Consider the following 12,964-nt stretch of genomic DNA (forward strand, 5'->3'; position numbering starts at 1 on the left):
CCCCCCCACCGTTGGGACCCAGCGTGGGTGGCCCCACGGCGGGAGTCGGCCCCTCCCTGGATGCCACAGGCCTCAGTGAGACCAGAGAGGCTGCCAAGTCTCATCGAAACTTCCTGCCCCAGCCAGGGCTTGCTGGCTGGGTGGGGCCCGAGGCCTGCCAGGCCCTGGGGGGAGAGTGGGCAGCTGTGCGGGTCACCAGGCGCAGGAGCCGCGGGGGACGGCGGTACAAAGACACCGGGAAGGGAGCCGTCACTGCAGGACCACCTGCTTGTCTTCAGTCTTTTATTTGACACACGTTCAAAATGCCCCCTGTGCCTAGAACCCAGACTGTGGACCTTGGAGCTCCTGCCGTGAGTTCACCCAGGAGGCATGAGCCTGACACCACTGGGCTCAGGACTCAGGCCTAGGACAGGGCCCAGAGGGAGCTGGGGGCCATTATTGGAGTATCAGGAATGGCTCTGTAAAAATGGGGCGCTGAAAGCAGGCCTTTGTAGGATAAATAGGAGTTTGGAGGAAAAAAAAACAAAACAGAAGGGCCTGTGGGCAGAATTCAGGGAGACCTCCGGAGGAAAGGAGTGAGGATGAACTTGTGGGCCCGTGCATCCTCAGCAGCCTGACCCTCAACACCTTCTGGGATGACTGCTGGCCGCCACAGGCCTGGAGCCTCCCCGGCCGTCACTTTTCTCTGTGGGTCACAGTTCTGTCCAAAGTGGCTTCTGACGACTGTTGGAGAGAGGCCACATGCTTTCCAAACTGCGGCTCTGGGACCTCAAGCCAGACCCAGGGCCTCCGTGGGCCTTGGTTCTACAAAAACAAGATGCAGGCAGCCACTTGGTGCTGTTTACATGCTACAGGCTGGGAGGCCTTGGATCAAAGATGGGAAGAGAGGGAGGGGGGAGGGAGGAGAGCAGGGGAGGGAAGGCTGCTGGACGGGCACCAGGGGACAGGCCCTACATTATTATTTCTGAACATGCCAGGGCTGTCGGGCTTAAGGAATGAGTGGTGATTTGCATGCAATTTGCATGCAATTTGCATAGTGTTTGTTAAATGTCAAAAAATGCTTTCTCTTGCCCCCCCAAGCCAGCCCTTCCCCCCCATCTCTCCCTGTGGCTAGGGCCAAGGAACCCCACGGGGACTGCAGGTCCCCCCCCACAGTCAAGCAGTGGAGACTGGGGAGGCAGAGGGGGGCCCAGACCCCCAGGGCCTGGTGCAGCTGTGCCTGCCCAGCAACCCAGCTCCCCAAGGCCAACAGTCAGTCCCCACCTGCCCAGCTCTGCACCCCGAGGCCTGTACAACTCTTAATTAAAACGCAGTTTCCTTCTGGGCTCACCATGCAGTCCGCAGCACCCGGGGGGCACACAAAGGCCCAGCACGGCGCCCCAACACCGAGGCTGCGGAGCGGAGCAGCCACAGTGTGCGCCAGATCATTTTGCACATGTGCGGGGTCACCAAGGCCCCCCAGGACCAGAGTCTCCTTGGTCAGGAACCCAGCAGCTCCTCCTGGAGCCAGCGCTGTTCACAGCTGGAGCCCTGTGGGTCCCCAAAGAAGGAACTGCATCTGTCGACTGGAGGGCTTCCTGGATGCGGGGGTGGCAGAAGATCCAGGCGGTGGAGGCTCCCGGGAGAGGGGAGGGTTCCAAGGCCACGGAGAAACCATGACTCCTCGCTGGAGGGCTGGAGGGCAGCATCCGGGAGGCAGCGGGCATCAGCAGGGCCGGGGTGTCGCATCTACCTGGGAGCCCAGCACCTGGAGCCACAAGGGACATGTGGTCCCAGGGATGTGAACCAGCAGCTCTCAGGCCAATGGCGCTTCTTCCCTTCCCCCAGTGGCCTGGATCTGGGCATGTCAGGGGAGTGCAGGGGTCACCCATGACCCTGGACCCCTTCTCCTGTAGACAGCCCGAGTGCTTGGAGCCCCTTGGTGGATGCCACAGGAATTGCAGGTGAGGCTGCCTTAGCGCACCCTGGTGGCTGTTACCGGAATTGCAGGCCGAGCACATGCGGACACCCTGCCAGCCAAGCGTGGTTGGCCTGGGCCTGCATCCCGGTCAGGAGCCCAGAGGGGAGCAGGGAATTTCTCAGGGTCACACAGGAAGCTGGGGGCAGCAGTGCTGAACCAACGCTAGGAAGCGGGAGGGTGATGACAGTGTGTCCATCCTGCAGGCCCTCCGGTGGATCCCACCATGTTTCCCCACCTGTGGATCCCACCACGTCTGCGGCCCCCATCGGAGCGGCTTACCTGGAATAAGGCTGGGTTCCCAGGAAGAGAGAGCTGTGGTTCCCTCTGGCCCAGCTTGCTCCCTCAGCCAGCACCTCGCGTTCCCAAAATCATGGCTCCGTGTCCTCCAGCCCCAGCTACCTGCGGGGGCCAGACAGAGAGACGCGAGGTGAGGATTCAAGCAGCCATCGCTCGGCTTCCAGGCCTTCCCAGCCAGCCCAGGGCCCAGCCAAAGTGTCTTCGTACCCATGGAGACCCCCCAGACCCCCTGGCCCACGAGAGGCCCTCTGAGCAGTCTCCCCGCCGGGTTGTGACCGGCTCGAATGCGCAGCGGCCCCCAGGGTTGCTGGCCCAGCCCACCGCCAAGGTGAGCGGACAGACACTGAATGAGAGATGGAGACAGACAGACAGATGGAGACATGAAGAAACATGGTGGGGGTGGGGGGCGGTGCAGAGAGACAGAGACCAGGCAGACGGAGAGGGAGATGCAAAGACAGAGTCAAGGACACAGAGAGGAGAACAGAAAAGGGAGCCAGCACCACAGACCAGCAGAGCTAATGAGGTAGAGAGGAAGAGGACCTGGCCACCGGGCTCCCCCTCACCCCGTCCCTGAGCCACCACCGTCCCGCCAGGACATCCTCCATGAGCCAGAGCCCGTGATCCTGCCAGGCCCTCGCCCAGGCCCCCAGCTCAGGTCCCCAGCCCAGGCCCCCAGCCCAGGCCCTCGCTCAGGCCCTCGCCCAGGCCCCCAGCTCAGGTGCTCACCCAGGCCCTCGCCCAGGCCCTCGCCCAGGCCCCCAGCCCAGGCCCCCAGCCCAGGCCCTCGCCCAGGCCCCCAGCTCAGGTGCTCACCCAGGCCCTCGCCCAGGCCCCCAGCTCAGGTGCTCACCCAGGCCCTCGCCCAGGCCCCCAGCTCAGGCCCTCGCCCAGGCCCCCAGCTCAGGCCCTCGCCCAGGCCCCCAGCTCAGGCCCTCGCCCAGGCCCCCAGCTCAGGCCCCCAGCTCAGGTGCTCACCCAGGCCCTCGCCCAGGTCCCCAGCCCAGGCCCTCGCCCAGGTCCCCAGCCCAGGCCCTCGCCCAGGCCCCCAGCTCAGGTCCCCAGCCCAGGCCCCCAGCTCAGGTGCTCACCCAGGCCCTCGCCCAGATCCCTGGTCACCTGGGGTCGCTGAGCAGCAGCAAGACGGAGCCGTCCTGCAGGCGCGCCTCCCGCACCGTCTGGTGGTCCGGCAGCGGCCTGGCGTTGTAGTAGAAGGTTCTGCGCCACGAGCTCACGCCCTGGCCCACGAGCTGCGCGCGCAGGTCGCTCAGCGTGTCGCGGGGCCGCACGGTCAGCGGCAGCAGTAACGCCTCGTCGGCCAAGTGCACCTTGATGTGGTAGCGCTTCCAGCGCGACAGCCCGCGACGCAGCCCCTCCATGGCCGCCGCCAGCCGGAGACTCCGCGGCCAGCACCTGCCAGACCGGCCGGGCCACCCGCCCCCGCCCCTCCGCCCCTCCCAGGCACGTCCTGCCGCAGGAGCATCCCAGGGGTGCGAGGAGGAGGAGGCGGGGTGGTGACGCTGGCTGGCCCAGCCCCGGCCTCCATGGCGACCTTTCCCCCTGTGCACAGCTTGCATGCGCAAAGGCCCTGGGGCAGAGAAGGTAAGCTGTGTACAGACCCCAGAGCAGGGGGGAGCCTGGTGAGCGGGAGGGGCGGGGAGTTGGCCCTTGCTGCTGGAGTGGAGGGAGCAAGATTAGAGAGGGAAGCGGGGCGGGCCGTGTACCCAGCCATTACCAGAACTTTCTCCCTAATCTGCACTCACTGGCTTTGCGCTGGTGGGCCCCAGAGAAACCTCAGCCTTGGGCCTTGGCCATGCTCGGTCCTCTAGCTGGGGACAGGGGACAGATTCTCCAGCCTATGTGGTCATGGTCTGAGTAGGGGGAGAGACCCCAGGTGGGTTTGGGCTGAGAGAACGTCATTCACGCGGCCATCGGAGCTAGGTCTTCAGGGGATGGATGGCGAAGAGTTCACACTCCCATTTGCCCACAGTCACTACCCAGCCTAGTTCAGCGAGGGCCTGGTGGGGAGGCGGAGCCCCGCCTCCTGGTCCGCACAGCCATCTTGGAGGTGCTATCATGTCAGGGCGCTTACACAAGCGCACCTCTCCCCTGCCCTCCCGCGGACAGGATGGGGCAGTTTGTCCTGTGACACACTCACCCTGGGCCTGGTCACCGGCGGCTCTGTCTCTCCCCGGGTCTCAGTGTCTCTGTCCACTGCTGCCTTGTAAGATGATTTGTCACAGGACTTCTGACACACACTCGCCCAGGAATGGCTGTCCAGAGAACATTCTAGAAGGTGTTAAATTTGACTCCACAGAGAAAAACAGACAAAACATTCTAAAAAATTCAGCACAGGTGACATTTTGGCGGCCCAGCCTTTAATCCCAGTACTTGGGAGGTAGAGGCAGGGAGATCCCTGTGAGTTTGAGGACAGCCTGGGCTACATAGTGAGATCCTGACTGCCCCCCCCCCAAAAGCAAGGAGACCACACAGGAAAAGCATACATCTTACTTTTTTCCAGCTTTGTGTGTAAATATTTTTAAAATGCTTTAGCTTGGAGTGATTGTCTATTTACAGGAGAGTCACAGACAGCACAGGGAGCCTTTCCTACCCTCGTCTCCCCCACGATGACCTTATATTAACAGTGTGCTTTAAGCAAACATCTCAGTGTGCTGTGTAGGATGACATTAAATCCAGGAGCCTTTAATTAAAAGATTAATAACTGACAACACATAAATATAAAACACCTGCCCACAAACACTTCACACAGGAAAACAGGAACTAAGCCAATGAAAACTCCCGACAGTCAACAGACAAAGCCTGACTTCCACAGCATATAAAAAGCTTCTGGAAATCAACAAGAACCAACAACAGATTTAAAAAATGAATAGAAGACATAAAATGTTTATGAAAAGGTCATCCATATCTTCTATGTAAAACTTGGCATGAAATCCAAGACTGGGCACATGATAGGAATATGACAACCCTGATCATGCCCCAGACCCTCACTGGGAATTCTAGGCGGGGCCCCACCCTGACCACGCCCCCAGCCCCTCACTGGGGGATTCTAGGCGGGGCTCCACGCTGACCACGCCCCCAGCCCCTCACTGGGGGATTCTAGGCGGGGCTCCACCCTGACCACGCCCCCAGCCCCTCACCGGGATTCGGGGCGGGGCTCCACCCTGACCACGCCCCCAGCCCCTCACTGGGGGATTCTAGGTGGCGGGGGTGGGGGTTGGGGGTGGGGGGTGGGAGTGGGAGGGTGGGGCGGGGTGGGAGCAAATTCCACCAGCGCTGGTGCTGGTCCTCTTCGCCTTGCCACTTCAGGAAGCTCACTCAGTCACTGGGCTGAGGATCCTGGCTCAGGTAGCTGTGTGGTCCCTGTGTGGACAGTCAGACCAGGGCACAATGCACCAACTGAGCTATGAACATTCAACCTGCAGCACGGGGAAACTGAGTCCTAGCAGGGGCAGTCGGTGGATGGCTGGCTCCATCTGCGGGACCAGGTCCCCACGGCCCCACCCATCACCCATAGGCTGAGCTCTTGAGTGTCACTCATCACACCTGAGGGCACCCACTGGTTACGGCGAGGGCCAGGGCCAGGGGCTGCAGCAAGTGGAGGCCACCTGAGCTGAGACGGGCCAGGGGGTTGTGGCCCGAGGGCTCTGTGGTTTGACTCTTTGGAGAGATCACGGTTTTGTGTTCTGACCCAGGCAATGGCAGCAAGCTCAGAGAATCTCTGAAAAGCCAGACAGGCTCAGGTCCCAGCGCTGCTGAAAGGGCCAGCTCTCATCTTGTAGGGACATTTGAATCTGCTTTTCTAAACGTCACTTAAATAGTTCACCCCGTTTTCCATTGTACTGTTGTTGGTTCTTATTGATTCACAGGCACTTTTTACATGTGAAGGAAAGCAGCCTGTCAGGCCTTGGATAATTATCTGTGTTGACATTCTCTATCTTGAGAATGCTCACTGCTCATGTTGAATGTTGTAGCACCCCAGGGTGCTACATGTAGAACACAGTTTTGTTGTGGTGTTTGTTGAAACAGGGTCTCATGATGTTGTTCAGGCTAACCTCAAACTTACGGCCTCCTACTTCAGTCCCTCCAGTGCTGGGAAGACAGACTCCCACTACCACTGCCTACGCCTTTTCCTCCCTCTTTCCCCCCATATATATTCACTTGGATAATAGCCATGTGGCCCTGGCTAGCCTGGAACTCACAGATCTTCTGCCTCTGCCTCCCCAGTGCTGGGAGGCATGTGCCACCATGCTGGGTGTTTTCCTAATTAAAAAAATTACATTTATGGTCCTGGAGAGATGGCTCAGTGGTTAAGAGCACTGACTGCTCTTCCAGAGGACCCAGGTTCAATTCCCTGCACCCACATGGCAACTCACAACTGTCTGTGACTCCATTTCCAGGGGATCGGACACCCTCACACCAATGCACATAAAATAAATTTAAATAAATTTTAAAAATTACATTTACTTCTTGTGTGTGTGTGTCTCTGTGTATGTTCCTGTGTGTGTCCCTGTGTGGGTATGCATGTTTGTGTGTCCTTGTGTGTGTGTCCCTGTGTGTGTGTGCATGTGTGTGTGCATGTGTGTGTGTCCCTGTGTATGTGTCCCTGTGTGTGTAAGCATGTGTGTGTGTCCTTGTGTGTGTGTCCTTGTGTGTGTGTGCATGTGTGTGTCCCTGTGTGAATGTGTGTGTGTATCCCTGTGTGTGTGTCCCTGTGTGTGTATGCATGTGTGTGTCCCTGTGTGAATGTGTATGTCTGTGTGTGTGTCCCTGTGTGTGTGTCCCTGTGTAAATGTGTCTCTGTGTGTGTCCCTGTGTGAATGTGTGTTTGTCTGTGTGTGTCCCTGTGTGAAGGTGTATGTGTCTCTGTGTGTCCCTGTGTGTGTGTATGTCCCTGTGTGAATGTGTGTGTGTGTCTGTGTGTGTGTGTGTGTCCCTGTGTGTGTGTGTCTGTGTGTGTGTCCCTGTGTGTGTGTGTGTGTGTCCCTGTGTGTGTGTGTGTGTGTGTGTGTGTGTGTGTGCGTGCGCGTGCGTGTGTTTGCATATGAAGTCAGAGGAGTCCTTGAGGGATGAATTTGAGTTGTCAGGCTTGGTTGCTAAGAACTTTTCCTCACAAAGCCAGCCCAATGCCTCCCCTCATTTGTTATTATGATCATTGTTATTTTGAGGTGGGTGGGGGACTTCATGTGGCCCAGGCTGGCCTCAAACTTGTGATGTAGCCAAGGATGGACAGAAACTCTGGATTCTGAGGCCCAAACCTTGCTGGATCCCAGGGCCTCCAGAGACCTTGGGTGCAGGAGAGGACCCATGCCAGCTGCTACCGAGGTCGCAGGGCCTCAGGCAGTGGGGACCCCCTTGGCACAGTGCGGCTCTCGGGCACCACCTGGTGGCGATGTGGGTAGGCCCGGAAACTAGGATTCCACCCCACCCACCCTCGCCCCGGCCCGCGCCTGTGTCTCTCTCTCCCTTCTGCCGTGGTATTTGACTCTGGGACCGCTCTGCTGGCTGTCCACAACCCCAGCCACACCTGCTTTGAAGGCAGGCTTTCCCTCCGGGGCCCAGGTCAGATCTTGGGAGTGTAGGTCCTGAGATCTGAGGCTGCCCAGGGAGCTTACCTTTGCTCCTCACCACTGGGTCCCTGACCCTGCACCACCGGAAAGACATGGGAAAGCCTTTAGTCTTCTCCTCCAGGGCTGAGGGCTGGGGGTCCTCGGAGCCTGCAGGTTGCCCCCTGGTCTTGCACATTTCTGCTTGCTCGGTTCCTCTATAATCCTGTCCTGTCTTTCCTAGAGGTTCCTGCATATGCTGTTCCCTCTCTGGGAATACTGTTCCTGCTGGTCCCCTCCAGGAAGGCAACCAGCAGATGGCCTAGTCACTGACACGTTCCCAGTGCACAAGAAGCATTTGGAAGTTAACGACACAAAGTGGGAACAGAGGACAGCATGTGGGCCTGGGTTTCCCCTTCTTGGGGATCCCAGCTCAGGGTCACCCCAGTGACCAGGAACCAGGAACTGGAGACACTGTGAAAGCCTCTCTGCTGGTCTCATTCCAGAGACCCTAAATGCTCGCCCATGCCTGGGGAGTGACCAGTGCCTCCTGAGTGCCCCACGGAACTCACATCATTTCCCTGGCTCCTGGTGGCTTCTCAGTCCCCATGGGGTGGGTGTGATGGGTCTAGAAGAGGTGAGACACCTTTGGTGGCTGTGGCATTTAATGCCACCACGGGCAGCAGAGCCCCAGGGGCTGGAGACAAGGCCTTGCTTTAAAGATTGCTGACATGACATTCCAGATTCCAGCAGTGTGGAGGCCCAGACTAAGAACACCTGCTTGAGCAGAGAGGCGAGGTGTGAGCAGGAGCCGCTGTGTGCTGGGTAGGGTGGCTGGAATCCACAATCCTGACTTAAAGCCTTCCGAGGTCAGCCCCACAGCGGATGGGAACTGACGGACCCACAGCAGGACCGACCGACACACGCACGAGCTCAGCGAGACGGCGGCACTCCCGGGGGAGAGGACTGGCGCTCCCACCCTGGGGAAGAAGCCGCCTCCAGCTGACACCGCAGAGGACGAGCCGTGCTCTCCAGTGGAGTGCACTGTGTTCACTACCCACACCTCGGGGCACGCCCATGCCCCGTAGTTGGCCAGTGCAAAACCAACCCAGTGGTGTTATTTTGCTTTGCTTGGGATTTTTTTTTTTTTTTTTTTTTTTTTTTTGGTTTTTTGAGACAGGGTTTCTCTGTGTAGCTTTGCGCCTTTCCTGGATCTCGCTCTGTAGTCCAGGCTGGCCTCGAACTCACAGAGATCCGCCTGCCTCTGCCTCCCAAGTGCTGGGATTAAAGGCGTGCGCCACCACCGCCCGGCTTTGCTTGGGATTTTTTATTTGTTTGGCTTATTGGTCGTTTACTTGTACATTTTGGTTTTTAACTGTGTGGTTTTCCTCTGTGCCTGTTATTTAAAAAAAAAAAAAAAATGAAGTTCCGCAGGTAGGGAGAAGGGGTGGAAACATGGTCAGAATACAGTGTAAGAAAAACTTAAGAGGCCGGGCGGTGGTGGCGCACGCCTTTAATCCCAGCACTCGGGAGGCAGAGCCAGGTGGACCTCTGTGAGTTCGAGGCCAGCCTGGGCTACCAAGTGAGTTCCAGGAAAGGCGCAAAGCTACACAGAGAAACCCTGTCTCGAAAAACCAAAAAAAAAAAAAAAAGAAAAAAAAAAGAAAAACTTAAGTTTCAGCCGGGCAGTGGTGCCGCTCATCTCAGTGCTCAGGGGGCAGAGGTGGGCAGAGTCTGAGTTCCAGGACAGCCAGAGCTACACAGAGAAATTTGTTTCAATTTAAAAAAAAGAATAAGGGCTGGAGAGATGGCTCAGAGGTTAAGAGCACCGACTGCTCTTCCAGAGGTCCTGAGTTCAATTCCCAGCAACCACATGGTGGCTCACAACCATCTGTAATGATATCTGGCGCCCTCTTCTGGCCTGAAGGGATATGTGCAGACAGAACACTGTATATATAATAAATAAATAAATCCTTAATCATCAGAGAAATGCAAATCAAAACGACTCTGAGATACCACCTTACACCTGTCAGAATGGCTACCATCAAAAACACTAATGACAGTCAATGTTGGAGAGGATGTGGAGCAAAGGGAACACTCCTCCACTGTTGGTGGAATGTAAACTTGTACAACCACTGTGGAAATCAGTATGGCGGTTTCTCAGAAAATTAGGAATCGAACTACCTCAAGACCCAGCCATCCCACTCTTGGGCATGTACCCAAGGAATGCTGATTCATACCATAAAGATACATGCTTAGTTATGTTAATAGCAGCACTATTTGTAATAGCCAGAACCTGGAAACAACCTAGATGCCCATCAACGGAAGAATGGATGAAAAAAAATGTGGTACATATACACAATGGAATACTACTCAGCAGAGAAAAACAATGAAAGCATGAAATTTGCAGGCAAATGGATGGAACTAAAAAAAAAATCATCCTGAGTGAGGTAACCCAAACCCAGAAAGATAGTTATGGTATGTACTCACTCATAAGTGGATTCTAGATATAAAATAAAGAACAATCAGACCACAAAAAAAAAAAATTATGTGGCTCATGTCACTTAGCGGGAGACACTGTGCAGCCTTGGTGCAGGGAGGAGCTGCCTCAACTGAATGTACCAGGCTCTGCTGACTCCCCATGGGAGACCTTGCCTTGAAGGAGGTGAAAAAGGGGAGTGGGGGGTTGGGGGAGAATGCTGGGGGGAGGGAGGAGAGAGGACAGGGGAATCTGTGGTTGGTATGTAAAATGAACAGCAAATCTCTTAATTAAAAAAATAAATGAAAAAAATAAAAAAGAATAGGAACTTGAGGCAGGGGCCATGGTCAGGGTGGAGCCCCGCCTAGAATCCCCCAGTGAGGGACTGGGGGCGTGGTCAGGGTGGAGCCCCTCCCAGAATCCCCCAATGAGGGGCTGGGGGCGTGGTCAGGGTGGAGCCCCACCCAGAATCCCCCAGTGAGGGGCTGGGGGCGTGGTCAGGGTGGAGTCCCGCCCAGAATCCCCCAGTGAGGGGCTGGGGGCGTGGTCAGGATGGAGCCCCGCCTAGAATCCCCAGTGAGGGGCTGGGGGCGTGGTCAGGGTGGAGCCCCGCCTAGAATCCCCAGTGAGGGGCTGGGGGCGTGGTCAGGGTGGAGCCCCGCCTAGAATCCCCAGTGAGGGGCTGGGGGCGTGGTCAGGGTGGAGCCCCACCTAGAATCCCCAGTGAGGGGCTGGGGGCGTGGTCAGGAGTGGAGCCCCGCCTAGAATCCCCAGTGAGGGGCTGGGGGCGTGGTCAGGGTGGAGCCCCGCCCAGAATCCCCAGTGAGGGGCTGGGGGCGTGGTCATGGCAGAGTGACAGGCTGAGACCAGGAACAAGGTGATGCAGGTAATTCCGTTAACAACTGTGGATACAGCAGGCTCAGGGGCAGGTTCATGAACACTTGTTCTAAACCGGGTGACGTTAGTTTTTGGCCAGGGGATCCAGCCTGTTTGAACGGAAACAGGGAGTGGGTCATGTGACTTGTTTCCTGGGCGTGTGTGTCACCAGCCTGCGTGACCAGTGTTAACTGATTCTGGTGTCCCCGAGGGCTGTGACACACCTGTCTGTCACCAGCCAGTGACTGACCTGACCAGTCAGGTGTCTTCTTGTGTCCTGAACTTGTAGTCCAGGCTGGCCTTTGAACTCCAGCCTGTGCCACCACACCCAGGGGTCACGTGTCTTAAAAGTGGACCATAGGAGGTGTCACACACAGGCAAAATGTCCCCTCTGCTTCAAGGTACCTCATGAGCCCACACTGGGGGCGGGTGACAGGATGGGGGTGGGCAGGGCCCACAGGATGCAGGCACAGGTCAGCCCAGCGCTTCTGCTTCTCAGCATTTATTAAGCACTTGCTGTATTCAGGCTCCATAGGCCTTGAGTGCAGTGTAACGAGTCCCCCAGCAAGCAGGACAGGCGTAGTGAGGGCAGGGTTGTGGGTTCGAGGCCAGCTGTCCTATGTGGAGGGTAGGCCCCTTCAACATTACCCCAAACAGGAAGTTTGCCACCTTAGCCTTTGCAGGACAGGACTTGGAGGCAGGAAGCTCATTCTCAGGCTCGGGTAGCCACCACCACGCCGTCTCCTGGATTCCATCGTCTCAGCACAACAAACCAACATCCACATTCCACAAAGCCTCTCCCAACTTCCAGCACCCACAGTGCCACTTTCTTTGTGGGTGAGGCTGTGAGGACGGTCCAGCAGGGCCTGCCGTGTGCACCTGGTGTGGGCTCAAGGTCTGTTGTCCTATGTGGCTGAGGCAGGGTCTCCCGGCTAGCCCAGGCTGGCCTGACAGCTGGTGCTGGGATGACAGGGAACTAACACTGCCTAGAGCCGGACTGCTCATGTGCTCAGCAGCCCCCAGCGCATCAAGGAGCACACCCCACCTTCATCCTCATTCTTTAACAGAGCGGAGCCAAGGCTAGCCTTGCCATTCCTGGGGACCAAATACAGCCCTGGGGACAGACCATGGCAGGCCAAGGTCTGGTGTAGCAATGCAGGGTGCCCACGTGACCAGGGCCCAGAGAAAGGGGAGTGTTGGCCTGAGATGTATGGCAAGATGGGCTCTGGCAGGCTAAAGGACAGCACTGGAGGGCAGACACAGGACAGATGGGATCCTGGCCTCAGGGATGGTCCAAGGCAGGCTTGGATGCCTTATTTTGGCTCCGAGAACCCAGTGACTTCAGCCAGCGTGTGGTGGGGTCAACTGCTCAGGAAACCTGATCCAAGCCTCAGCCACCATGCAGGGACCTCTCAACCCTGTTCCACAGCACGGGGCTTTGGATGCTCTCACACATGAGCTCCGAGGGGTGGGGAGGGACGCTGAGGAAGGTGGTCCTCCAGCCAGAGCCCCCGCCACCATCAGACTGCGGCCTCTCAAGGAGGCTGCGAGGGAAGGCAGGCTCAGGTCTCTGTGCCAGGCCTAGACGAGGAAAGGCGGCTGGCGGCTCGGCAGCTGCCCCCTCCCCAAGGCCACAGCTTCCCCCATCCGCCCTCCCCCCAAACACTGTCTGCGCCGGCCCGCAGGTCCAGGAGCTCTAGGCCCCGCAGGCCGGCTACCATGGACACTTCAACAGCGGCTGACGAAGAAAACTCCCAGCAGCCCAGGTATGGCCGGCCAGGGAGCCTGTCA

The 12,964-nt window shown here is 57.7% G+C and overlaps 1 protein-coding gene across 3 annotated transcripts; it reads right to left on the minus strand.

Moving 5' to 3' along the window:
• Nucleotides 1-265: 265 nt before the first annotated feature.
• Nucleotides 266-8,890, minus strand: Tincr (TINCR ubiquitin domain containing). Of its 3 annotated transcripts, XM_076559903.1 has the most exons (4): nucleotides 8,391-8,890; nucleotides 3,346-5,635; nucleotides 2,240-2,359; nucleotides 266-1,747 (listed from the first exon to the last, which is right to left on the minus strand). In XM_076559903.1, the coding sequence occupies exon 2, from the start codon at nucleotides 3,829-3,831 to the stop codon at nucleotides 3,370-3,372; it is 462 nt and encodes a 153-aa protein (XP_076416018.1). In that variant the 5' UTR covers nucleotides 3,832-5,635; nucleotides 8,391-8,890; the 3' UTR covers nucleotides 266-1,747; nucleotides 2,240-2,359; nucleotides 3,346-3,369. The 3 variants fall into 3 exon arrangements, with proteins under 3 accessions (XP_076416018.1, XP_042123067.2, XP_042123064.2); XM_042267133.2 differs by lacking the exon at nucleotides 8,391-8,890 and having other exon boundaries at nucleotides 266-804; nucleotides 3,374-3,705; XM_042267130.2 differs by lacking the exon at nucleotides 8,391-8,890 and having other exon boundaries at nucleotides 3,374-3,704.
• Between the last annotated feature and the right edge of the window lie 4,074 nt (nucleotides 8,891-12,964).

The sequence above is a fragment of the Peromyscus maniculatus genome, chromosome 22, assembly GCF_049852395.1.
Source record: "Peromyscus maniculatus bairdii isolate BWxNUB_F1_BW_parent chromosome 22, HU_Pman_BW_mat_3.1, whole genome shotgun sequence".
Lineage (NCBI taxonomy): Eukaryota > Metazoa > Chordata > Mammalia > Rodentia > Cricetidae > Peromyscus > Peromyscus maniculatus.

Bases quoted from the DNA above. Each gene is read 5' to 3' on its own strand.
- Tincr (XM_076559903.1), bottom strand. From the start codon at position 3,831: ATGCAAGCTGTGCACAGGGGGAAAGGTCGCCATGGAGGCCGGGGCTGG.